General features: G+C 36.4%; 1 protein-coding gene across 19 annotated transcripts in view; it reads right to left on the bottom strand.

Moving 5' to 3' along the window:
• Nucleotides 1–25,785, bottom strand: part of DLG1 (discs large MAGUK scaffold protein 1) — a 285,790-nt gene extending 260,005 nt beyond the window's left edge. For 4 of the 19 annotated variants that reach the window (XM_067738489.1, XM_067738498.1, XM_067738505.1 and 1 more), the window contains exons 1-4: nt 24,851–25,259; nt 24,345–24,394; nt 23,215–23,346; nt 6,432–6,598 (exon numbers count right to left, since the gene is read on the bottom strand). In XM_067738489.1, coding sequence (XP_067594590.1) covers nt 6,432–6,598; nt 23,215–23,346; nt 24,345–24,363 — 318 coding nt within the window. In that variant the 5' untranslated portion in view covers nt 24,364–24,394; nt 24,851–25,259. Of the gene's footprint in view, nt 1–6,431; nt 6,599–23,214; nt 23,347–24,344; nt 24,396–24,714; nt 24,801–24,850; nt 25,262–25,645 lie in introns of those variants that run through there. The other 15 variants (XM_067738495.1, XM_067738496.1, XM_067738502.1 and 12 more) reach the window with 7 other exon arrangements.
• Between the last annotated feature and the right edge of the window lie 202 nt (nt 25,786–25,987).

The raw sequence follows: 25,987 nt of genomic DNA, 5'->3' as shown, positions 1-25,987 counted from the left end.
TCAGATAATTTCCCTCCCGTAAAGATGAACTCAGAAGGAGTTCCAACAGTCCCCATCTGATACAGGAGACCTAGAGATAGCAGGGACAACTGAAAACGAGAGTACGTTACTGAAAGTGGGTATTCTTCTTAACCTACCTAAATTAATACTTTCTTTTTTCACAGAATCATACTGTATCTTCTGATCTGCAACCTGCTTTCAATCATTTAATAACATATAGTAGATACAGAGACTATATTTTTATGCCTGCTATTTTATATTACATTAAGTGGCTGTATGATATTATGTTTATCCAGTTTCTTACTGATAATCATTTAGATTGTTTTGGTTTTTATTAATATTACAAATAATACTGCAATGAGCAGGCATATATTTTTTAATATATATTAATAATTTTTGAGAGTACATCTGTGACATATACTGGATCAAAGGATATGAATATATACTGTCAGGCTGTCTTTCAAAATTGCTGCACCACTGTATTCTCCTACCAACAGAGTAAGAGTTTCTGCTTCCTCACGTTTAATTAATCTTTGACAATCAAGTTAGTTAAAAATATTCTGTCAATTTAATTTGCATTTTTTAAAGTTACATTGAACATCTCTTCATAGGCTTATTGGCCCATTTGTATCTCTTTTTCTCCAAACTGTCCGTTCATGTCCTTTGGTCACTTCCCTATTTTTTTTTTTTTTTAACATCTTTATTGGAGTATAATTGCTTTACAATGGTATGTTAGTTTCAGCTTCACAACAAAATGAATCAGTTATATATATACATATATTCCCATATCTCTTCCCGCTTGCGTCTCCCTCCCTCCCACCCTCCCTATCCCACCCCTCCAGGCAGTTACAAAGCACCGAGCTGATCTCCCTGTGCTATGCGGCTGCTTCCCACTAGCTATCTACCTTACGTTTGGTAGTGTATATATGTCCATGCCTCTTTATCGCTTTGTCACCGTTTACCCTTCCCCCTCCCCATAGTCTCAAGTCCATTCTCTAGTAAGTCTGTGTCTTTATTCCTGTTTCACCCCTAGGTTTTTCATGACATTTTTTTTTTAAATTCCATATATATGTGTTAGCATACGGTATTTGTCTCTCTCTTTCTGACTTACTTCACTCTGTATGACAGACTCTAGGTCTATCCACCTCATTACAAATAGCTCAATTTCGTCTCTTTTTATGGCTGAGTAATATTCCCTATTGAATTTGGCTTTTTCCTTCTTATTGATCGGTAAGAGGTTTCTTGAGTTTAAAGGGTTAGAAATTAGTTCCTTTTCATAAATGTGACAAAATTTTTTCCCAGTGTAACATTTCTTATTTGCTCATTGTATCTTTTAAGATACAGAAATTCTATAATCAAAGTTCAAACAAACTTTGTAAAATCCACAAAGAAATTCTACAGTCAGTATTCTTAACCTTTTCTTCGAATTTTTCAAGGTTTTCTTTGTTGTGCTTAGAAAAGCTTTCCCTCTATCCAAAAAAGACTGAAAAGTTTATTTTTATGGTTTCATTTTTTTTTTAACCTTTTGATCCATTTGAAACGTACTGTATCATCAGGAATAGGACTGCCACAGACTAAATGTTTGTGTCCCCCTCCAAATTCACAGGTTGAAATTCTAACCCCCAACGTGACAGTACTGGAGTGGCCAAAAAGTTCCTTCGGTTTTAAGTAAAAATGAAAGACATATTTTTCATTTTCACCAAGAATTTTATTGAACAATGTACTCACTGTTTTGTTCCACTACCTTCTGCCATTTTTCAGGCAACTACATAATTCCATCTTCCCAAAACATTTTATCTTTTTGAGCAAAGAACTCTTCCAGGTGCCTTTTACAGTCTTCCAGGGAACTGAAATTTTTTCCATTAAGAGAATTTTGTAAAGACTGAAATAAATGGAAATCCTAAGGTGCAATGCCTGGTGAATACGGCAGATGAATCAGATCTTCCCAGCCAAGCTGTAAGAATTTTTGCCTGGTCATCAAAGAAACATGCGATCACCCTGATGGAAGATTATGCGTTTTCTGTTGACTAATTCCGGAAGCTTTTCATCGAGTGCTGCTTTCAGTTAGTCTAACTGGGAGCAGTACTTGTTGGAATTAAACGTTTGGTTTTCCAGAAGGACCTCATAATAGAGGACTCCCTTCCAATCCCACCATATATACGACACCTCCTTTGCATGAAGACCGGCCTTTGGTGTGGTTGGTGGTGGTTCATTTTGCTTGCCCCACCATCTCTTCCGTTCCACATTATTGTACAGTATCCACTTTTCATTGCCCGTCACAATTTGTTTTAAAAATGGAACATTTCATTACGTTTAAATAGAGAATCACATGCAGGAACACTGTTAAGAAGGTTTTTTTCACTTAACTTACGTGCAACCCAAACATCAAAGCAATGAACATAACCAAGCTGGTGCAAATGATTTTCAATGCTTCATTTGGATATTTCGAGTATGTCAGCTATCTCCCACGTGGTATAATGTTGATTGTTCTCACTTAATCTCTCAATTTGATGGCTATCAACTTCAACTAGTCTACCCAATTGTGGAGAACTGTCCAGCGAGAAATCTCTAGCACAGAACTTTGCAAATTACTTTTGACACATTCAATTAGTCACAGCACCTTCTCCATACACTGCACAAATCTTTTTTTGTGTTTCAGTTGTGTTTTTACCTTTCTTGAAATAATAAAGCATAATATGCCAAAAATGTTGCTTTTTTCTTCCATCTTCGATATTAAAATGGCTACACAAAAATTCACCAATTCTGATAAGTTTTTTTTTAAATGTATGCTGATATGACAGCTGTCACAATACAATCTAACAAAATTTTTTTCAAATGAAGTTAAAGGCAACTAAGCACTAATAGAGCCATCTTACAGACAAAACTGAGTGAACTTTTTGGCCAACCCAGTATTAACAAATGGGGCCTTTGGGAAGTGATTAGGTCTTGAGAGTGGAGCTTTTGTGAATGGCATTAATGCCTTTAGAAAAGAGATCCCAGAAAGCTTCCTCACACCTTCCTCAATGATAAGGACATAGCAAGAAGATGGCCATCAATGAACCAGGAAGTGAGATCTCACTAGACAGTGAATCTATTAGTGACCTGATCTTAGACTTCCCAGCCTCCAGAACCATGAGGAATAAATCTGTGTTGTTTATAAGCCACTTAGTCTATGGTATTCTGTTATAGCAGCCCCAAAGAACTAAGATAGAATAGTGCATCCTTCTTTGTTGGAATTTCTCCTTAAATCAAACAATTTCTCCTACTCTTGCATTTTGCTTCCTTTCATATATTCTTCTTTACAATCTCTAAAAGTAATTGTTCTTATTTTAGAATAGATTTGTTTTTATAAAAATGACACATGCTCATTATTTTTAAAAAGTAACAGAAAAGTACTAAAAAAAACAAAATCCCCATTACCCACAATCATTAATATTAAGCAAACATATGCAAACATCTCACTAGACATATGTTCAAAGTAAAAGACATACCAAAACCAAAAAAAGTTATAACTAAATGGAATACTAATTATGTCACTTTAAAAATAAATGGTATTGGGCTTCCCTGCTGGCGCAGTGGTTGAGAGTCCACCTGCCGATGCAGGGGACACGGGTTCGTGCCCTGGTCTGGGAAGATCCCACATGCCGCGGAGCGGCTGGGCCCGTGAGCCATGGCCGCTGAGCCTGCACGTCCGGAGCCTGTGCTCCGCAATGGGAGAGCCCACAACAGTGAGAGGCCCGCGTACCACAAAAAAAAAAAAAAAAAAGTATTAATTTTCATTTTACTACATCAGAAGAAATAGAAGAAACACAGTCACAAGGCCACATATTAACTGACAAATGGGAATCTGGCAAGAGTTAGATCAGTTACCAACTGTTAAAATAAAAAAAAGACAAGAAAGAAAAGTGGATAGATGCTTTACAAGACAAAGATTTTTTACTTTAAGAGAATAAGAGAGGCAAGCCCTGGTGGAAACTGATCAATCTCAAATAATTTCTGCAACAACAACTCTCTTTAAGATAGTCCTGCAAAAGTGAACATAAAGTGAAAGAGACAAGATCATGTTGCATGCAATTTTGTCAGAAAAAGATTACCTTACTTTTTAATCCAAAAATTAGTGCACAGTGTAATAATAATCTAATTTTTTTGTACAAGACAAAATATTTTCATGATTTTAATTTTTTTCAAGTTATAGTCCAATAAAAACTTTTTTTGCATTTGTTTTGAGTCAGTGGATTCTCTTCAACTGTAAAACACTTGAGGTGAATTAAATTATCCAACTCTCTTTTCAGTCCCAAACACTGTGCCCCTAAGAGTTTAAAGTAGGAATTGAAATAAGAGATCAAGTTAAAGGTCACTTAGCCAAGTTTTCTGTCCAAATGAAGCATAAATGAATGGGTAATAGGGGAACATACTTTCCTTCTTTCCCTCAAAAGAAATCAAATCTCCAAATATTCCAAGCTTTTTTTTTAAGTCTTATGACTGTCATCCACCAGTGTGTTTCAAAACTATTTGCATTTTCAGACTATCATCTTCAGGGTATCCTGTCCTCTCTGAAAAACAGTACTTCCCCTTAACTGACCTTAGCTCACAGATATTTCTCTTTTTAAGAATCTAGGACTTGATGGATATATCCCCATGTTCGCTTTACTAAGTCTACCCATGAATGGGTACAGATTTCAAACATTACTACAGGATCTTCCATGCAACAAGCCCTAAACAACATTTTGTAACCATACTCCCTTCTCCTCCACATTCCTAATTAATAAGATCTGATATTTCAGTCTGAAAGGCCTTATTCTCCTCTTAATTTTAGATACCTTTATTATGTCCATAATATACCTTTCAGGACATGCAGAAACCAGCAATGCAAAAAGCATTCTAGGTACCAGTGCCTCATAATTTTATAAAAGTTGAAATGTTTCCAATACCATTCTTAACGGAATTCAATGCACAGTTGATCTTTCAGACTGAAATCTATACGGAAATTAACTTGCAGCTTGCAGAACTGTCCACTTATTTAACCTTAAAGAACATTTACTGGTTACAATGATCAGGTCATTATCTAAACAATCACCTATAAAAACAGACAAATCAACTTCAAGAACTCTATGCTTTATAACCATAGCTGACAATAGAAAAATAATTAAGTTATTAAATAAGAAGCCAATTCCCTTAAAATTTAACATGTTTCTTAAAATTTTTTAACCTAGGACCACAGTAAATGTGAAATAGAAACTGTATTACTGATTAACATTTTAAAAATCTATCTGAAATGGACTAACATAAGTACAAATGATATATCAATTAAAGGGAATGGAAACTGAAACTAAGAGAAAATGATGATGAAAATAAGAGAAGAGAAAAATAAAGATACATAGGCAATACAACACTACATTCTCTAACCAAAGAGAAAAATACAAGGACATACTATGATTAGTAAAGAGAACTGTGAAATGGGTATTAAGATGCCTAAAATCCAAAGGTAAACTTGCCCAAATTAGCCAAATAAGCTGGGTCAAGTCATTCCTTTTCTTCTGGATCTCAGTTTCCTCATCTTCAAGATGAAGGGGAGGGATCAGATGTTCTCTGATTCTTCCTGCTCTAAAATTCTATAGTTCTACGTTATTTAATATGAGAAAACTGAGAATCTGTTTCATTACCAAAGGGCTGTCTGGTTGCTGCCTACCACTACTTTTCCCTGATTCAATTTTCCAGGCACTTCTCCAGCAGTAAGATACTAGAATCAAAGTCAGTCAGACAACCACCTTCAAATGACTAATGTTCCTCAGACAGAATCCTCATTACAAAATGCTTCATATCTCTGTTATGTCATATCTACCAGCAACAGTAGATCACAACAAAAAAAGAACATTACTAAAACAGTTATGAAAACTCAAAGAAATAATTAGCTACGAAAAAAATAGAGAAACCAATGCTGTCCTTAAGATTTCTTGATCAGTCTCTAGTGAGATTTAACAATGCAATCCTTCAAGCCAATAAACAGAGAATCTGTGTAGCAACTGCTTTCTGAGAAAAAATACCAGAGCAAAACCATCTTTTCAAAGTAGTTTCCATCTAATTATTACACAGATGGGGCCTCACTAAGGTCTAGCATGCAAAGTAATTTTTAATAAAGTAATATACTTTAAGTAATATTAATAAGCCTGAAGCATTGATAATACTAAGTAAGACTAAAGTAGTACTTTAATAGTCAAGTATTTCAGACCTTGAACCATTCACAACATTTTAAGACAGGGGTACCAGAAATTCTGAGCTTATCCTTTCAAAAGTATTTTTAATCCCATCCTTTTTATTCTATTATAAATGATACTTCCACAAAATATCCATTTTAATAAAATGAGAAAACTTAGGAGCCCCAATTAACTGATCACTGAAAAACAGCTTAAAGAAAAGTTTTTTTATCTTACCTCTACACTAGGGCTAAGGCTACTTGGTAGTGTTTCTGAAGTCACAGTAGTGCTTGGAAGGCTGGAAATTTCCCAAGTATTCACAGGCTGTATTGGTTCAGACTGCTTTGAACGATCTATACATTTTGGATTATCCAGTAAGGTCACTTCATAAAATTCTTGAATATCTAGATGTGAGGAAAGGAAAAGAAAAATTCAAAAGTATTTAAATTTTCTAATTAAACTATGTATTGCTGAAACAACATAACTCAAAAGCAAAATTTTTACTCTAGATTAGTAAAATAAATCCAATCTTATAATGTACTTATACAGTGAATATTTTCTCATTTTATTATGTCACATATCAGAACCTGCAGGGCACAGTGTAAAAGTCATAGGCTTTTTATACTTCGAAGTCAGTGCTGAGTTCAAATCCCTATTCCATCATCAATTAGCTACATGTATAGGCAAGTCACTTAATCTCTGATAACTTGCTTCTTATCACTGTGAATTGTTTCAAGTATTCAGCGCAATACATGTAAAGTGCACACGGGCACACACTCGGCTCCTAACAGACAGCAGTTAATACTATTATTGTGAATTCTGCAGACATAAGTCATCACTGATATTTTATGTTTTTGTATCACCAATATCCAGGCTGGGAATGTAAACCCCTCAAGTGGTTTCAACTGCCCTTGTAACCAAAGTAAAACAAAAGAAGAATAATACATTAAAATAAAATCAAAGAACTAGGAAGTATTTTTTAGATAGCCTCGAATTTGAATATTTGAAATAGTAAGTTAAAATATTTTGTTATTTTAGAAATAATCAGTTAAAAGTATGACAAAACTCTGAAAGAAATGATAAATGTACTTATAGCAACACAGGATAATCTGGAAGATCAAGTTACTCTGCTATCAGCTGGAATTACATGAACTTAGTATATTAACACTGGTTATTCATGCTGCTCAGAAGCTCTGAGTGGTAGTTATATCATGTTTAACTACCCCACTACTAGTTTTTTATCCACCTCCTGGTATAATTTTGAGTTGATTTTTTTTAAAGTAGGGAAATTATTATTTAGCAGTAAAGATGGGGTATTATCTTGTATAGAATCAAATAAAATAACTGTAAATAATATTTAGAAAGAATAATTTTTATTTCTTGTTTTCTCAATATGATTAAAAGATTAGTATCTCCCTTAAAAAACAACATCAGGGGCTTCCCTAGTGTCGCAGTGGTTGAGAGTCCACCTGCTGATTCAGGGGACACGGGTTCGTGCCCCGGTCCGGGAAGATCCCACATGCCCTGGAGTGGCTGGGCCCGTGACCCATGGCCGCTGAGCCTGCGCGTCTGGAGCCTGTGCTCCGCAATGGGAGAGGCCACAACAGTGAGAGGCCCGCGTACCGCAAAGAAAAAAAAAAAATCATAAGATACTAGAGACAAAGTAACTCCCTTTTTAGTTTTGATAACCAGTGGAATTGTAGAACTTTCTAGATAAAAGGCTAATAAAAACTCAGGTCTGACAGTGAGAATAATATCGGCCTACTTCACAGGATGTTAATATTGCTGCAGAAAATTGTATGTGAAAGCATTTTATAAACCATGAATCACTATATAAAACTGTTCACATAACCATCATGGAAAAAATTAAAAACTCAAATTCAGAGCATTAGCTACAAATGGTTCTTACCAAACAAAAATTGTTTAATTTGAACCTAAATCAAGTCTTTAGAACCAACTTCTAGTTCAGAGGGAATACAGGGGACAGAAGAACAAGTTAAATGACACCAGAAAAGAAATCAAAACTGATTCAGAGGGAGACATTCTACAAGACAAATGGCCTGGTATCTTTAGAAAGCAATGTCACGAAAGGGAAAATAAATTGTTTGAAAGTAAGAATTTCTGTATAAAGGAAACAAAAAAGACACACCAACTAACTGCAATGTCAGAGCCTTAACTGGTGTGTGTGTGTGTGTGTGTGTGTGTGTTTGTTTGGGGAAGGCTGGGGAGGGGGGACGAACTATAAAAGACATTGTGACAAGAACAGGGAAACTTAAATACAGACTATCTTCCAGAAAATATCAGGGGAAAAAGTTTTTTTCTAGAAGATATATATGTGTGTGAGAGTATGTATATATTTATGTAGCAGGACATGTATTTCTATATATGTAAGAGGTATATTTTTTATATATGTAGGAGATAAATATTTGTAGATCTATCTACCTACCTGTCTATAGAGATCTCCTACCCCCCAAATCAAACAAACAAAAAACAGAGCTCCTAGTACAGTATTATGCCTCCCAAGAGCACTAAATCAGTGTTGATCAATCGGTTAGTTACCAGTCTCAATATAAATAGCCCACATCACTACATAAAATTTTTATTATATTACCCAATACTGTAAGTCAAGTTTCAAATCTTAAATTTCTATGTGACCTTTCATTCTATAATTAGCAAAAAAAAATACTGATATATTGTCCTTTAATAACATCTCTTAAAATTTTAGGCCAGTGCTGTCCAAAATAACTATCTGCAGTGATAAATGTTCTATAGCTATACTGTCCAATACGGTAGCCACTAGCTATATATGCCTCTTGAGCATTTAAAATGTGACTAGTGTGACTGAGGAACTGAATTTATTATTTTATTTAGGTTTAATTAATTTAGGTACCTACTATGGTAGAGGACAACAGAGATCTAGACTAATATAATTCAGAGTAACACTTTACTATCTAGTATGGTCAAGGAATAAAGTGTTCCCTACACTTTATTATGAATTTTTCAGAAGTTCACTTGCACCTTGCTACTATTAATTGAAATACCTCATTTCTAGGTCTTACATTAATCTATCAAACAGTCCTTTCTAATTTGCTGTATATGAGCTCCTATGGACTAGAGAACCAAATATCCACATTATTAACTATATCACATTTAAGAAAAAACAAGCTGAGTAAACACCCACTAGGATGGTTATTATCAACAAAACAGTAAATAACAAGTGTCAATAAGGATATGGAGAAATTAAACCCTCGTGCATTGCTGGTAGGAATATAAAATGATGCAGCCACGCTGAAAACAGTATGGTGGTTTCTCAAAATATTAAAACACAGACTCACCATTTGATCCAGCAATTCCACTTCTGGGTATATTCCCAAAAGAATTGAAAGGACTCAAATAGATATTTATATACCCATGTTCATAGCAGCATTATTCACAATATCCAAAAGGTGAAAACAACCCAAATGTTCAACAACAGATGAATGATTAACAAACAAAATGTGTTATATACAAACAATGTACTATTATTCAGCCTTTAAAAGCAATGAAATTCTGATACAATCTACAACATGGATGGATGAATCTTGAAGACACGATGCTAAGTGGAGTAAGCCAAACACAAAAAGACAAATATTGTATAATTCCACTTATATGAGGTACCTAGCATAGTCAAATTCATAGACAGAAAGAGAAGTTATTCCCAGGGACTGGGATAAGAAGAGAATGGGGAGTTACTGTTTAATGGGTAAAGAAATTCAATTTGAGATGGTGAAAAAGTTCCAGAGATGAATAGTGGTGATAGCTACTGAATGTGAATGTACTTAATGCCACTGAACTGCACACTTATTTTAAAAATGGTAAATTTTATGCTATACATATTTTATCACAATTTTAAAAATGAGCTGAATTGAGAGTCTGGGTGAGTTTAAATGAGTAAAGTGCATGGGATACAATATGTGGTTTTATAATATTTTAGCTATTTAGATATCTGTTTCTTACTAGGGTCAAGATAACTGATATTGCCAGATAAGACCCAACTTAAAAAGAGATTAGTTACCATACTTGGCTAACTAAAACCATAAGCAAAAGTACTGAAATATTTATTAACATATGTACAGTGTGGTGACATTTCTGATGACAGTCTGTCACAGTAGTTATCACTTTCCTTAAAAAAATATATTTATATACACACACACACATCTTTAATCTTAACCCATATTCCACCTCGACTAACATTCCAAAGTTTATACACTTTATTTCATTTGTCCACCACATTTCTTCATCTTTAGGGTGTTCCGAGACAATGGAGGTGAGCAACATAATAACACTCCTTCAGAAACTATTTCTCAATTACAATTCCTTCAGTTGTATCAGTGAAGCTTTTTCAAAGGTGCACCCAATCAAAAAAGGCACCCTCTGGAAAAACTGCACACAGAGATTGAGCTTTTCTTAGTAGTCCCAAGTATTAATATTTTATATTTCCCATGCAGTCCCTGTTCTTTATAGTTAATCAACATTTTATATGTCAGAAGTGAATTATTATAACTGTTCATAACTATAAAGATTTAGGAAAAAAGGTTAGATTATCATTATGACAAGATTAGCATTTCTACAAAGTAACATTCTAGAATTCAAAATGTTATCTTCTACATTTTCTTTAGTTTTCTAAACTCAGGAGTATAACATGGAGTACCATAAGATATCTAGTCTAAAGTAAAACAGAAGTTACTACACAAATATAAGACAAAAACAAACATGGTAAATTCTAGTATAATCCCAATCTCTCCTATTTCCTAAAAGTCTGTTCAACATGCCAATGTCTGAAAATCCAAGTTATTCTCAAAAGACCAACTTCATGAAAATAAAGAATTAAATTAATGAGCTTACTCTGAACACTTAAGACATTCAGCCAATAAATATTAATGGAGTGAGGGACTTCCCGGTGGCACAGTGGTCAAGAATCCACCTGCCAATGCAGGGGACACGGGTTTGATCCCTGGTCCAGGAAGATCCCACATGCCGCGGAGAAGCCCGTGAGCCACAACTACTGAGCCTGTGCTCTAGAACCCACGAGCCACAACTACTGAGCCCACGTGCCACAACTACTGAAGCCCGCATACCTAGAGCCTGTGGCTCTGCAACAAGAGAAGCCACCGCAATGAAAAGCCTGCGTACCACAACGAAGAGTAGCCCCCACTCACTGCAACTAGAGAAAAGCCCATGAGCAGCAACAAAGACCCAACGCAGCCAAAAATAAATTAATTAATTTTAAAATATATATATTAATGGAGTGAATACCTTCTGGAAGAGAAATAAGAGAATTAAAATATGAGATACAACCATAATGTCTTTGGGAGATTGAGATAACTGAGGAAAAAAATTATACAACACCTAAAGTTTTCCAATTTAAAGCACCTAAAAAGGCAGAATTCTATACAAGTTTGACAGCTATATTTTAAATCATAGTAAATCAAAGTGTAAAGAAAATGAGAGAATGCAGTTAAAATGACTGCCATGAAATAGACAAGAGTGATCCCATACTCATCCAAAAATACATACAGCTCACCCAGATATATACCAGACATATAATTTAAATGTCTGATACATTTTTATCACCTTGAAAAAAGTTATTTACTTTGAAAATAATGATGCACTAAAGCAAGCAAGAAGAGAAAACAAGAAAATGCAGCAATGTTAAAACATGCGTTAGAGGGAAACTACCCTTTAGTTGACTCCCAGTTGAAAATATTAATTTTGTCAAGCCTACAGATCAGTATTATCACAGTCTATTCCTCATTTTCCATTTATAGTCTGCAAGTGCTTTCACTGTTTTGGACTAAATTGGGTCCCCACAAGTGCAGTTCCTGAACAAAGATCTAAATTATAAGGTCACAAAGCTATAACACGTACAATAGAAAAATTCTCAAAAATTAAACTTAAACACAACTAATTAGGCCAACAGAACTGAGAAGAATCATTCCTATTACAAAAAATTTTTTATTTGGAAATCCCTAAGATTACATGTATTTCATAAGTCTCCAAATCTAAGTAAAAATTTCTTTATTATTTTCTTGCTAAAATTCAAAGTTTGCAAACACTAGGAGTAAGGGAAGTACAGAATTCCAGAAATTCCCTCAAAGGAAGTTGAGAAAAAGTTTTCTAGCTTTTAGTGATAACTTACATCATCCTAAACAGAGAAACTCACAAACCATAAAACATTTCTCAAACTAAAGAAATAAGGCAGTACTAACTCAGGATCAGAATAGGAAGTCTAAACACAGGCTCAAGAATGTGTAATAATTTAATATAATATAGGTAATATCTCTAATCTATGAGTAATATTTTAGTTAATGGAAAAAATATTAAGACCTTAACAGACACCTCAGCAAAGAAGATATACAGACAGCCAATAAGCATATGGAAAGATGCTCCACCATATATCATCAGGGAAATGCACATTAAAACAAAAAGATCCCACTACACATCTATTAGAAAGGCCAAAATACAGAACTGACAACAACAAATGCTGGCAAAAATATGAAACAATGGGAACTCTCATTCACCGCTGGTGGGGATGCAAAATGATACAGCCACTTTGGAAAGCTATTTGGTGGTTTTTTACAAAACTAAACATACTCATCATACAATCCAGCAGTCATGTTCCTCAGTATTTACCCAAATGAGTTGAAAACTTATGTCCACACAAAAACCTGCACACAGATGTTTACAGCAGCTTTATTCATAAATGCCAAAAGTTGGAAGCAACCCAGATATTCGATAGGTGAATGAATAAACTGCAGTACATCCAGACAACAGAATATTATTCACACTCAAAAACAAAAATTAAACAAAAAACAAAAACTATAAAGCCATAAAAATATGTGGAGGAACCTTAAATGCATATTACTAAGTGAAAGAGGCCAACATGAAAAGGCTACATGCTGTGTGATTCCAAGTATATGACATTCTGGAAAAGGCAGAACTATGGAGACAGTAAAAAGATTAGTGATTGCCAGGGGCTGGAGGTAGAAGAGACATCAATAGGTAGAGTACAAAGGATTTTTAGGGCAGTAAAACTATTCTGTATAGTGTGGTGGATATATACAAATATAAATCTATAACGGTAGACATATGTCATGATACATTTGTCCAAACCTATAGAATGTACAACCCCAAGGGTGAATACTAAGGTAAAACTATAGACTTTGGGTGATAATGATGTGCTCATGTAGGTTCCTCAATTGTGACAAATGCACCAATCTGGTGGAGATGCTGATAATAAGACAGTCTATGTATGTGTGGGGACAGGGGGTATATGGGAAATCTCTGTACCTTCCTCTCAATTTTGCTGTGAATCTATAACTGTTCTAAAAAATAAAGTCTTTAAAAACTTAAATTGAAACAGATATGAGCTATCAAGTCATGAAAAGACATGGAGAAACCTTAAATGCATATTGCTAAGTGAAAGAAACAATCTGAAAGGGCACACACTTGTGATTCCAACTATATAACATTCTGGAAAAGGCAAAACTACAGAGACAATAAAAAGATCACTGGTTGCCAGGGAATCGGGAGGAGGGAGAAAGAGATGAACAGGTGGAGCAAGAGACAGCAGAAAGATCAGTGGTTGCCAGGGGTTTGGGGGTAGGGAGGGAAGGGATGATTATGTGGAACACAGATTTTTAGGAGAGTGTAACTATTCTGTATGATACTGTAATAGTGGATACATTTGTCAAAGCAACAAATGTATATGTCAAGTTTATCGATGTATAATGCAAAGAGTGAACCCTAGTAAACTATGGACTTTAGTTAATAACAATATATTAATACTGGCTTATCAACTAACAAATATACCACACTAATGAAGACATCAATAAGAGGAGAAACAGGAGTGTGGGGTGGTAAGGATATGGGAACTCTCTGCTTTCCACTCAATTTTCTGTAAACCTGAAACTGCTGAAAAAGTTAAAAGTCTAATAATTTTTTTAAATGTTTAAGGGAGCATAATAATGAATTTATATTACAGAAACAAGCAATCGCATACTGTATTTCAAAATAATTTCCAAATGTATTAAGGATTTAAATGTTAAAAAAAGAAGCCATGACAGAATTTGAATATACTAAAGATTTTTTATAATCTCAGGGATAGGAAAGGCTTTCTAAGCATAATACCAAGGGTAAAAGCACAACAAAATTGATAAATCTAACCATATATGTGTTTTTTTAATTAAATTTTAAAAACAAATGACAAACAATGGAAGCTATTTGCAACTTGCAAGGCAGACAGAATTGGTATCTCTAATGTAGATTTTATACCTCTAAGAAAAAAATGAAAAAAAAAAGTGAGGATTAAAATATTTGACAAATTCCTCATGTTTTTCTAACTATAACACTTATATAAATGGTGATTATTGATATTAGTGTTTCATTTTTATGTATTTTATTAATTTGTTTTTGTCATTAAACTCATAAAACAAACAAACAAAAAGTGGTTGGAGGGGCAAATGACATGAACAAATAATTCATAGAAATTAAAATAAACAACAATGTAAGAAAATTCTTACATCGTTGGCTATTTATTTATTCAAAGAAATACATAATAAAACATCAAAATGACTGAAGGTGTATTCCACATATCAGAAGAGAAAATATTAAAAAGATAGATAATACTCCATAGCTTAAGGTATAGTAAATTAGTCATTCTTCCACAAAATATCTAAAAAATTAAATTGATATAACATTTCTGACAGTAATTTTAAAAACTACATCAAAAGCCTTTTTAAATTGCACATCCCCTTTTACTAAGCAATTCAATTCTAGGAACTTACCCAAAGGACATCATCAAGGATGCAGAACAAAGAGGCATATACAAATGCAATGTTGTTTATAATTCAGAAAAATTATATACCTAAATGCTCCTAGGAAATCATTAATAAAACTACAATAAATCTATACAGTGAAATACAGTCTTTAAATGGTACAAATCCATTGATACGGAAAGGTACATAATGATAAATTTTGTGGGATAAAAATAGTTAAAATGTATAGCACAGAGAAGTCACACTGTATACACTTAAGCAAATTCAACCATAGCACCTCTTTCCACCAAAAAAAGGGCAATTCTACCTATCAGTCCACCTAGTAAGTAAATGTCAGCAAATAAAAAATGAGAAGGGAGGAGACTGTTCCCTCAGGTAGTCTCCATTTTCATAGCATCTCTCTATATCTCACTGTGCTGAATGTGATTCTAGAATTATGTGCTTTTAATACAAGAGGTCACTTAAACACAAGCCAACTACTTCATCTGTTGATCAACTGAAGAAACAATGATTTCAGGACTTCCCTGGTGGTCCAGTGGTTAAGAATTCACCTTCCCATGCAGGGGACGTGGGATGGATCCCTGGTCGGGGAGCTAAGAACCCACATGGCGGCGGGGCAACTAAGCCCGCGCACCACAATTATGGAGCACATGTGCCTCAACTAGAGAGAAGCCCGCACACCACAAACGAAAGATCACGCCTGCCGCAATGAAGACCTGACAGCAGCCAAAAAAAGATTTTTTTTGGCTGAAATCAATGATTTCTTTCCACTACAGGGAAAAACAACTGTATTGTAGTTAATGAGAGACAGTGTTAAACTCCTGAAGGATTTTTAAGGATAATTTTAATTTGATATTTTTCACTTTATACACTGATTTTAAGTATCAATTCCCACTGAATTGTAGAAACAATTATACTATGTTTTGTGTAGGGAGTTTGTTTTGTAAAATGAAAGTGTGTATACATACATAAGAATAGCATTCGAGAAGGATATTCACCCTATGGAAGAAGTAGCAGGTGTTGGTATGATAATTTTCTTGCTTATAATATTTTATATAAAGTACATGTATCTGACCTTAAATGTTTATAAATTCCATTTTGGAGGGTTAGAGAGAAGGCAACTAGAAAACTAAAAAACAATGAAATATAACTGTGCCATTTCAGAGGGAAAAATTTTATCAGTTAATTAACTAAAAGTACAATGTTTTTATAAACTAAAATACACAATAGTCAAACCTACTGAGGCACAGATACGCTGCTTTCATCTAAACCAACATGGATTTAAAAAGCCATTTTGACTCCCAAAGAGAAAAATATATAAAATTTTAAAGTATGTATTATAATTTGTTGTTTCACATACTAGAAAGAGAAAAAATGTCAAGCCAGTATCCAAAATAAATTATTCCAACACTTTAAATACTATATGACTAACAGCCACACGGTATTCCTTAAAACAAGGTATGTATCAAAAGGAAACAGAGCTTCTCAAAGAAATGGTTGATCCTAAGGCTGGGGCAGGATATGTACAAGATGAACCTGGAACATCTTGTTATGCCAAAAAGTAAGAAAGTGCTAAAAAAAAAAAAAAAATGAGGGCATGTCATAAGAGCAAGCTTGAGAAGCCTCCTACTAGGCAAATCTGAGACAATCTGAACACCAAAATCATTAAGGATGGTAATAAATTATCCACCACTGAAAGAAATATGATAGCTAGGTAGCTAGCTAGGTAAGTAGCTAGATAGATAAATGGGAGAGGAGTGCTCTTAATTACAGTAAAATGCCAAGTGTTAGCTGGTAACTGTAGAAAAGTGCTGCTGTTAAAAATATATATATAATTATTCGACTGTCATTTTCAACATAGTAAAAACGGATTCAGGCAAGCATCATCAATGGATGCTAAGTCTAGATGGAAATTTTGCTAAAGAACAGGGTACATGCAAGGTGTTAGTGTCTCCCCCACATATTGCTTGTAAGTTGCAAAGGGGAAAAAAGTAACTACAGAGAAATCAGACAACACCTTAACTGGGTGATTAAAATTAACATTACCAATGAAGGGCAGAAGACATCATGTACCTCTGGATGTACAGAACCATACAGAATACATAACCTGAGTCTAATCACAAGCAAATATCAGACAAACCTAAAATGAGAAACATTATATATAAAAAAATAAGAGCAGAGGGGAACTGTATTCTTCAAATACGTCAATGTCATAAAAAGCAAAGGTTGTGGAAATGTGCCCAGATTAAAGGAGACTAAAGAGACATAACAACTAAATGCAGTACCTGGATAGCGGACTGGAAAAATAATTTGAAAAGGAAAATTTTAGTAGGAAAAAATTTATCCCTACATAGATGAAATAGTTTAGACTAGAATATTTACAGATGCTTTTACAGCTCTGTGATTGCAAGGTTCTAAAGAGAATTCAACCAGATTCAGCATAATCAAAGCACTGCTTCAAAGCAGGAGTAAGTAAAACTATTAACAAATAAATAACAATCCAATTCAATCAAAACCACCAACAGAAAAGTTAATAACTCAAATTCCATAATTTTTAGTCAACAGTCTGATCCATATCCTGTTATAAATGCTTTCCTTTCTCAAACCTAGCCTTACAAAGTTACACACACACACACACACACACACACACACACACACACACACACGCAGGTGCACAAAGTTACCAACAGACTAAAAAATAACATCACTGGGACCAATAATAAACAAAAAAGCTAAGGAACTTTGACATTTTACCATTATAGCTGGAAGTTTGTAAACCTCGATAACTATGTAAATACCTTTCAAAGTGTGTAAATTCCATCATTATAAACATTCTCCTTCAAAGTAAAAACTATTTTAAAAACCACGTTTTAAAAACACTGACCGGGCTTCCCTGGTGGCGCAGCGGTTGAGAGTCCACCTGCCGATGCAGGGGACACGGGTTCATGCCCTGGTCCGGGAAGATCCCACATGCCGCAGAGCGGCTGGGCCCGTGAGCCATGGCCACTGAGCCTGCGCGTCCGGAGCCTGTGCTCCGCAGCGGGAGAGGCCACAACAGTGATAGGCCCGTGTACCGCAAGGAAAAAAAAAAAACACTGACCCTACAGATCAAGATCTATGTTAAACATATTGTCAGTGTTCTTTATCACTCTATTTAAGAACAATGTTCTTATAAATTAAAATACACAATAGTCAAACCTACTCAGGCTTTTGTCTAAACCAACGTACATTTAAAAAGCCATTTCGGGGGCTTCCCTGGTGGTGCAGTGGTTGAGAGTCCGCCTGCCGATGCAGGGGACACGGGTTCATGCCCCAGTCCGGCAAGATCCCACATGCCGCGGAGGGCTGGGCCCGTGAGCCATGGCCGCTGAGCCTGCGCGTCCAGAGCCTGTGCTCCGCAAAAGGAGAGGCCACAACAGTGAGAGGCCCGCGTACCGCAAAAAATAAAATAAAATAAAATAAAAAGCCATTTCGATTCCCAAAGAGAAAGTACATAAAATTTTAAAGTATGTATTATAATTTGATTGTCTTACAATTTATTGTTTCACACACTAGAAAGAGAAAAAAATGTCAGGCCAGTGTCCAAAATAAATTATTCCAATGCTTTAAATACTATATGACTAACAGTCATAGGCTATTCATATTAAAATACTCAACTTATGATAAAGAACACCCTAATGGTTGAAGGTGAAAAGAGGCTCTGGACTCAGATTAGTTGAGTCCAATTTCTGGCTCCACAATTTACTATGTGAGAGTCCTTGGGCAAGCTGCATAATCTCTCATTTCCTCTTTTTTCTAATCTATAAAATAGTATAATCACCTCATAAGTGAATATATGCCTCACAGGATTATGATGACTAAACGAGATACTTTTATTAGCACAGAGAAAGTGTTCAATAAATGTTAGCCATTATTACTTCTTACATACTTAAAAAGGAGTCATACTCTCACATCCATTAGTATGGCTACTATCAAAAAAACTGAAAATAACAAGTGTTGACAAGGCTGTGGAGAAATTAGAACCCTTCTGCACCATTGGTGGGATTATAAAATGGTGCAATCTCTACAGAAAACATTATGGTGGTTCTTTAAACATTTTACATGTAACTGTCATATGATCCCACAATCCCACTTCTGGGTGTACATTCAAAGGAACTGAAAGCAGGTTCTCAGAGACACTTGCACACTCACACTCAGAGCCACACTGTTCACAATAGTCAAGACGTAGAACGCAAATGTCTATCAATGGAGGAATGGATAAACAAAACTTTGACACACACACACATTTATATACATATACCCCAACACACAAGAATATAACTCAGCCTTAATAAGCAAGGGAGTCCTATCACATGCTACAACATGAATGAACCTTGAGGACATTATGCTAAGTAAATAAACCAGTCACAAAAAGACAAATACTTTATGATTTCCCTTATATGAGGTATTTACAGTAGTCAAAATCATAGATACAGAAAGTGGAATGGTGGTTACCAAGGGCTGGAGGGAGGAGGAAAAGGGGAGTTGTTGTTTCATAGGTATCGAGTTTCAGTTTTGCAAGATGAAAAAGTTCTGAATTGTTTCACAACAATATGACTGTACTTAACACTACTGACTGGTACATTTAAAAATGGTTAAGATGATAGATTTTATGTTTTTTTACAATTAAAATAAAAAAGTCACACTTGATACTCAGTATCTCCAAACCTAAAATGTCCTTCACCATGTTTACAAGGGCAAGTGAAACTGTTAGTTAATAAAGCAGCAATAAATGAATTAGATGCTAAAAAAATCTCAGAAATGGACAGTTTTATTACATAATCACCTTCATTCTGAGTATCTGCAGAAATAAAATAGTGCATTAAAATAAGCTTGCTATTTATCGCAGACAAAATACAAATCAAATGACTCACTCACTAAAGTCTCTAAAGCCAGCCTGTTCTTGAGACCAGGTTTTGCTCCTGTGCACAAGGAAAGTAGATGAATTCTTATTCCGTAAGTAAATCCAAGGGTCTAGACTGGTACGAAATCTTTGAGGACTACCGAGGTCCTCTCAGATCCCAGACAAACGCAAGAATCAGAAATGACCTCAAACCACTATGGACCTGGAGAGCAGAGCTTTGACTGTTACCAAACCATATCCAGTCTATTTTACTCACAAAATTTTCAAATATAAGTACACAAAATGAGAATACAAAAATCAAATATATTTAGTTTTCAACCTGCTCACCTAAATCAGGGATTAAAATTAGGCAGACTTTATCTCCCATTTATACAAAAATAATCACCAGATGTTTTGGGAATAAATTTTAAACAAATGTATAGTTCATGGACTTTTTTTTAAGCTATAATTTAAATATTCACCTTTAAAGAAACAACTTAGCTGAAACTCAGAAGTTAATAAAAACTTTTCTGTTTTCAATAATTTTTAAATCTTCAAGCCATCCTTCAAGGATGCTACCAAGCATCAGGGCAAGAACAATGATTGCCATATTTCACTGAATTGAGGATATTGATATGGAGGATATCAACTGTAAAATGCACCATTATTTCACATGCCACTAAGAATGTAAAACCAATGCCAATATATATCCGTTAAAAAATGCACCCCAAATTCAGAGATACCAAAATTTTTAAAAACTGGTATCTTAGAACAGATGTAGTGCAATATGTGCATGCTGTTCCTCTGAATAACCCAAAGGTACCAAAAACCTAATCTTAATAATATATCAACTACAGAGGGAGGGGGGAAAAAAATCAACACTTCTATAACACCAAACCCCCAGGGCCTCACACTAAGTTTTTTTTAATGCATGAAAACAGCCGATACAAACTACCAATTCAAGAAATCAATCAATAAATAACCGCTGCAGAGTGCAAGTCCGAAGAAGTAACTAGATAATTCACTATAGCCTAAGGAAATGATTTCCAAACTCTAGAAGTCAAAAACCTAAGCACCATAGGACTTTCAAACAATTAGAGGTCAAGACCCCATGTCTCCTTTAATCCAATGGTCCACAGGTATCACCTTACAGAATAGAGTGCTACCTACTAAAGGAAAACAGTTAACACAGAATTTTTCAGTACACACTATGAACACAGTGGACTCTAGTTTAGCTTAGGGTAATTTACAGGATTAAAGTACATTACCACACTGTTTCAAAACCAATGGTACAGCTGCAAAGCAAAAAAAATCTTACTGACCTAAAAATTTTCAAAAAAAGGAATAAAGATTAATACATTAACCCAACTTAAGCATGCACCAAAAAATGCATTTATTAATTTAGCAGTGTCAACAATTAATTCAACTACAGTATGGAAACACAAAAAATCTCTACTAAATTTACCCATTTCAAAATTCCTAATTATTACTTTTCTTACACCAAAATCTGATCCCACATTCTATAAAATCTTAAAATATAGGCAAATCTAAATATCAAAGTAAATTCACAACCAATAAACTTATACAGGACAAAGAAGATTCACAAATATAACTCACAGTTAGAAAATTAACTCTATCAGAATTCAATTATGCATAAGAATAAATACATTCAAAATAGGCGAGGCAGAATACATTTAAAAAAAAAAACCTTAAACATAGTAAATCTACCTCCAATCTATGGAGAAATCTAAGTGTAGGTTCTGTTTGGTTACTTCACTAACCATTTAATTTTCTTAAGTCGCAGATTCCACACAGAGGACTCCATCTATGTCCAAATGTACAAGAAGACATAGAAGTCATACTATTTTTCTCTAAACAGTGACCCTACTAAATAAAACACTCCTAGATTTAATGGTGATTTAGAAAACCAAACAACTAAAACTGATTTTTCCCTTCTTTTTTTGTTTTTTCAGAGGAATCCAATTTGATCATCCATTTGGACCTTAAACCTCAGAGCTTAGAAATCCAAATGTAAAAAATGTCCATCAGTTTAAACAAAAAAGGCAAAATGCTGGTAATCTTTGAAGATGGGTGACAGATGCATACTAGTTCATTATACTGTTCTCTCTTTTGTTGTATATATTTTCAAAAGTCTATAATAATGCTAAATTTAAAAAAATTATTCAGACGTATTGAGTGATCTTCTTCAAAATCTTCTTTAATTCTAAAACTAATTTAGTATAGTATCAATTTACCAATTAGTTATTTGACAGGATACATTAACTTGAAAGTAGCCCTCAAGCCACATCAAAAGTTACTCCATCAATAGATAGATATAAGGCTGTAACTACTTTGAAGTTACTGAGAAAAAAGTTGTAATACAATGAAATATATGTCTTACTTTAATACGTTATATAGCCAATGACAAATAAAAACACATTTTATTCTTAGAATTGAAAGGGACAATTTTTCTAGTTCACTGGTTTGTATACTTTTCAAGATACCTAGAGAAGAGGGCCAGAGACAGAGCATCCTGTTTTATATATTGGGGATTATGTACAAAATATAAGATTTTGCATTAAAAAGGGGCCTAGCTACTTTTTAGAAAAAGGCTTAAAAACCACTGTTCCATTGCACCCACATGCTACAGCTAATAGTGACTTAGAAAAGATTAAATGACTTGTACCATATCATTCAATCAATGGCACTGTCAGGAGTAGAATTCAGCACTCTTGACTATGTATGTGTTCAATTCTCCTTTAAAACAATGCACCACATCAAATTTAAGTTACAGTTAAGAATAAAATTGTTTCAATATTCTTGTCTGTAAAATAAGATTAGACAAGATCATCTGTAAAATCATTTTCCAGGTCTAAAATTCTGACTTCACAAATGCCAAGTTTAAACAGAGGTCTATATTAAGGGAATGAATGTTCTTAAACATAGCAGAAATCCTCAAACATTTTCAGGGATTCCAGAGAAATAGCAAGTCAAATACAGAAACAAGCTAACAGTTATTCAGTCATTACTTTTTGGATCCTGAAACATTTTTGCAACTTCTTCATCTTTTAATGTTAGGATGTTAAACTCTGTTATCAAAGACCACTGAAATAATCATACTGAAAGTTTTTTTGGTTATTAGATACTTTTGGAAAGAATATTGGCCTAAGTATCAAAATACACCACTCACTGGATGTTCAAGTTATTGAATGCCTCACAGAGAACCAAGTATATCACTCTCTGAAGTTTAAAATAAATGAATTTAGAGCAGCATTATGCCTATCTGACACATAATGGTCACAAATAAAGTTTTAATTCCCACCTATTAAAGCCTGAAAGAGGTTGCTCTGAAATATGTTAATAACCCGTTCTATGGAACTTCTGAGCTGTCTGTCTTCTGTTTGGCTTAGTTTCGAACGATAACCTTCCAAAAGGTGCAATGCTCTCTGGGTATCTGAAAAGAAAAAAGAGTCTGATTAGGGACTTCCCTGGCGGCACAGTGGTTAAGAATCCGCCTGCCAATGCAGGGGACACGGGTTCGATACCTGGTCCGGGAAGATCCCACATGCTGCAGTGCAACTAAGTCCGTGCACCACAACTACTGAGCCTGCGCTCTAGAGCCCACAAGCCACAACCAGTGAGCCTGCGTGCCACAACTACTGAAGCCTGCACGCCTAGAGCCCATGCAACTCAACAAGAGAAGCCACCGCAATGAGCAGCCCCCGTCTCTGCAACTAGAGAAAGCCCGCCCACAGGAATGAAGACCCAAACAGCCAAAAGAATAAAAAGTTTTTTAAAAATTATGTATTTACAAGAAAGTATTACAAATTAGCTATGCAGCAAATGATTCTGCAAGGCACCTAAACAATTCCCAACATCCTCCAAGTCAATCCATGCCACTATGTTCATGTACACATATATATATTCCCTAGAATGATCCAAAAAATGTTCAACATGTTACAATAAAGGAAGGTGAGCAGTTCGTAATAAATGTGTACTAGTGATCATCTGATCAAAGTATTAGTAACACTGTTTCAGCTGATCTGACATACAAAAGCAGAATATCTACAATTTGTCATTATAATTCAAATATTACGTGCTTCAAAACTACTAGTTCTTAGCCAGTATCCCACATTCGCTCACAAAAGTGTTTGGTAAGAATGATAAAATGAAATATTAAAACACCAATACAGAATTTTTAAAAAGACATTTCAGAGGGAAAATGTTAATTGCCTCTCCAGTCACCAGAGAGATGTCAAGGAAAAAAGCTTGACAAACATTTAGGTGTTTCCATCGTCTGAATGATATGAGGCTTAGATTCCCTAAGTAATAAGGTTAGGGCTGTGCTGTCTCATCAGAGTTACACAAACATCTTTAAAACATAGCAATCACAAAACAGACATACAGAAAAGCAAGAGACACCCACAGAAGAGTTCCGACATAAATTCTCACCTTGCTTCCGGACCGGCATTTTTCTCCAGAATCAGGAAGAGGGCACACACCTTTAAGAACACAAAACATAAAGGAAACTAAATTTAGAATAGAATCGAGGTTAAACTAGCATTTCCCCCTAACTCTCAAATCGAAAAACTCCTAGCCCTATTTGAAAAGCCCCCCTGGCAAAGTTTTCCCAAGTGAAAGGAAGAGCCGCACAATCCAGCAGTGTCAATCCAGAAAGCTTTTACCTAAGGTTGGGTTGCCCTGCAAATGTTAAGAGCAAACAGAAGCAAGATGCCAAATTCTCCTCGAAAGCTGCCCCCTCTCCAAAGGGCACTAAATGCCTGGACATGGGGCCAGCCTCCCCCGGCATAAGTATGCATACCCCCCACCTACTACTGGGGGGCTGCAGAGGCTCTCCGACCCTTGGCCCCCAAGCCAGCAGAGGCTGTAGCGCACTGGGAGAAGGGATCAGCTGGACTGATCACCCCGCCCTGCTCGGGCCCCCTCCTCTCGCTTGCCTGTCTCCTTGCTCGCTTCCTCCGAGCTACTCCAGCGAGGGCCGGACAGGGCAGCGGCCGCTCTCCGCGACGCCCTCGCGCCCCACATGCACACCTCCGCGGGCCCCCACACCTGCGGCGCGGCCACAAAGTTCCAACGAGTGCCGTGCGCTCTGAGCTGGGGTGCGCCCCGGGCGGTCTCGGGGCGGCTCCCCAGCCCTGCCCCGCTCCACGTCCCCCCGCCCCGCCCGGGGCTCGCGGAGCTCAGCAGAGGGGGGTGAGGGAACGGGGGAGGAGCTCCCCTCAGCGGCCGCACCCCCGTTGCCTCTTCCTCCTCCTCGGCCGCCGCCGCCTCTACATTCGCCGCTGCCCGCTAGCCCGCTCGCCCTCTCCGCTCTTAGCCGCCCCACCCCCAGAACCTCGCCTCCTTCCGCGCCCCCAACCGCTCTCCCCCCAAACTTTCCGCCAAGATGGCGGCCCTGGATCTGGACTGCCGCGCTCCCACGTGACCGCTTTCCCGGCGCTCGCAGCCAATGGGAAGTGAGGAGGCGGCTTGCGCCGAGCCCCGGGCTCCCAGCGCTGCTACCTTTGGTTGGGGGGGAGGAAGGCCAGGAGGGAGCTGGGGAAAGCAAAAGGGGACCTGGGGAGCATCTAAGTGCACTTCCTCACTTAAAGGGGCGGCCACCGAAGTGACTCTGAGGACAAAGGAGTTGACACACAGACTCTACAGGTGGCCCGGGGGGGCCCTGGAAGAGCCCGCGTTTACCTCGCCCTAGCCCACCGGTGTGTCCCGCGATTCTGAGGGAGTAACGCATCAGGCCGGGAAGGGTGAGGGTGTCGGAAGAGAGACGTGACTTCACCTACGCCAGATCCAGGACACACATTCCGAGACACCCTTTAACCTCACTAAACACGTGCCTGGCGCCCCCGAGGGTGGATCCCCAACCTGGAGAAGCGTTCTTCGGGAGGAATCATCAGCACCACCCAAAATAGGGGGCGGGAAAGGGCGGAGCCTGGGAGGAGGGAAAAGGGAGGCGTTTGGGCGGGTGGGGGGAGGGGTGCCGTCTCTGCACTCTTACACTTTGTACTAATATTTTAAAAGTTACTATTAGCCCCTCAGTAAAAAGTTTTGGGGGGATTGAATTAAAGAAGGGTAGG

Source organism: Pseudorca crassidens, chromosome 5 (assembly GCF_039906515.1).
Source record: "Pseudorca crassidens isolate mPseCra1 chromosome 5, mPseCra1.hap1, whole genome shotgun sequence".
NCBI lineage: Eukaryota > Metazoa > Chordata > Mammalia > Artiodactyla > Delphinidae > Pseudorca > Pseudorca crassidens.
This window is presented reverse-complemented; position numbering and strand designations above follow the sequence as displayed.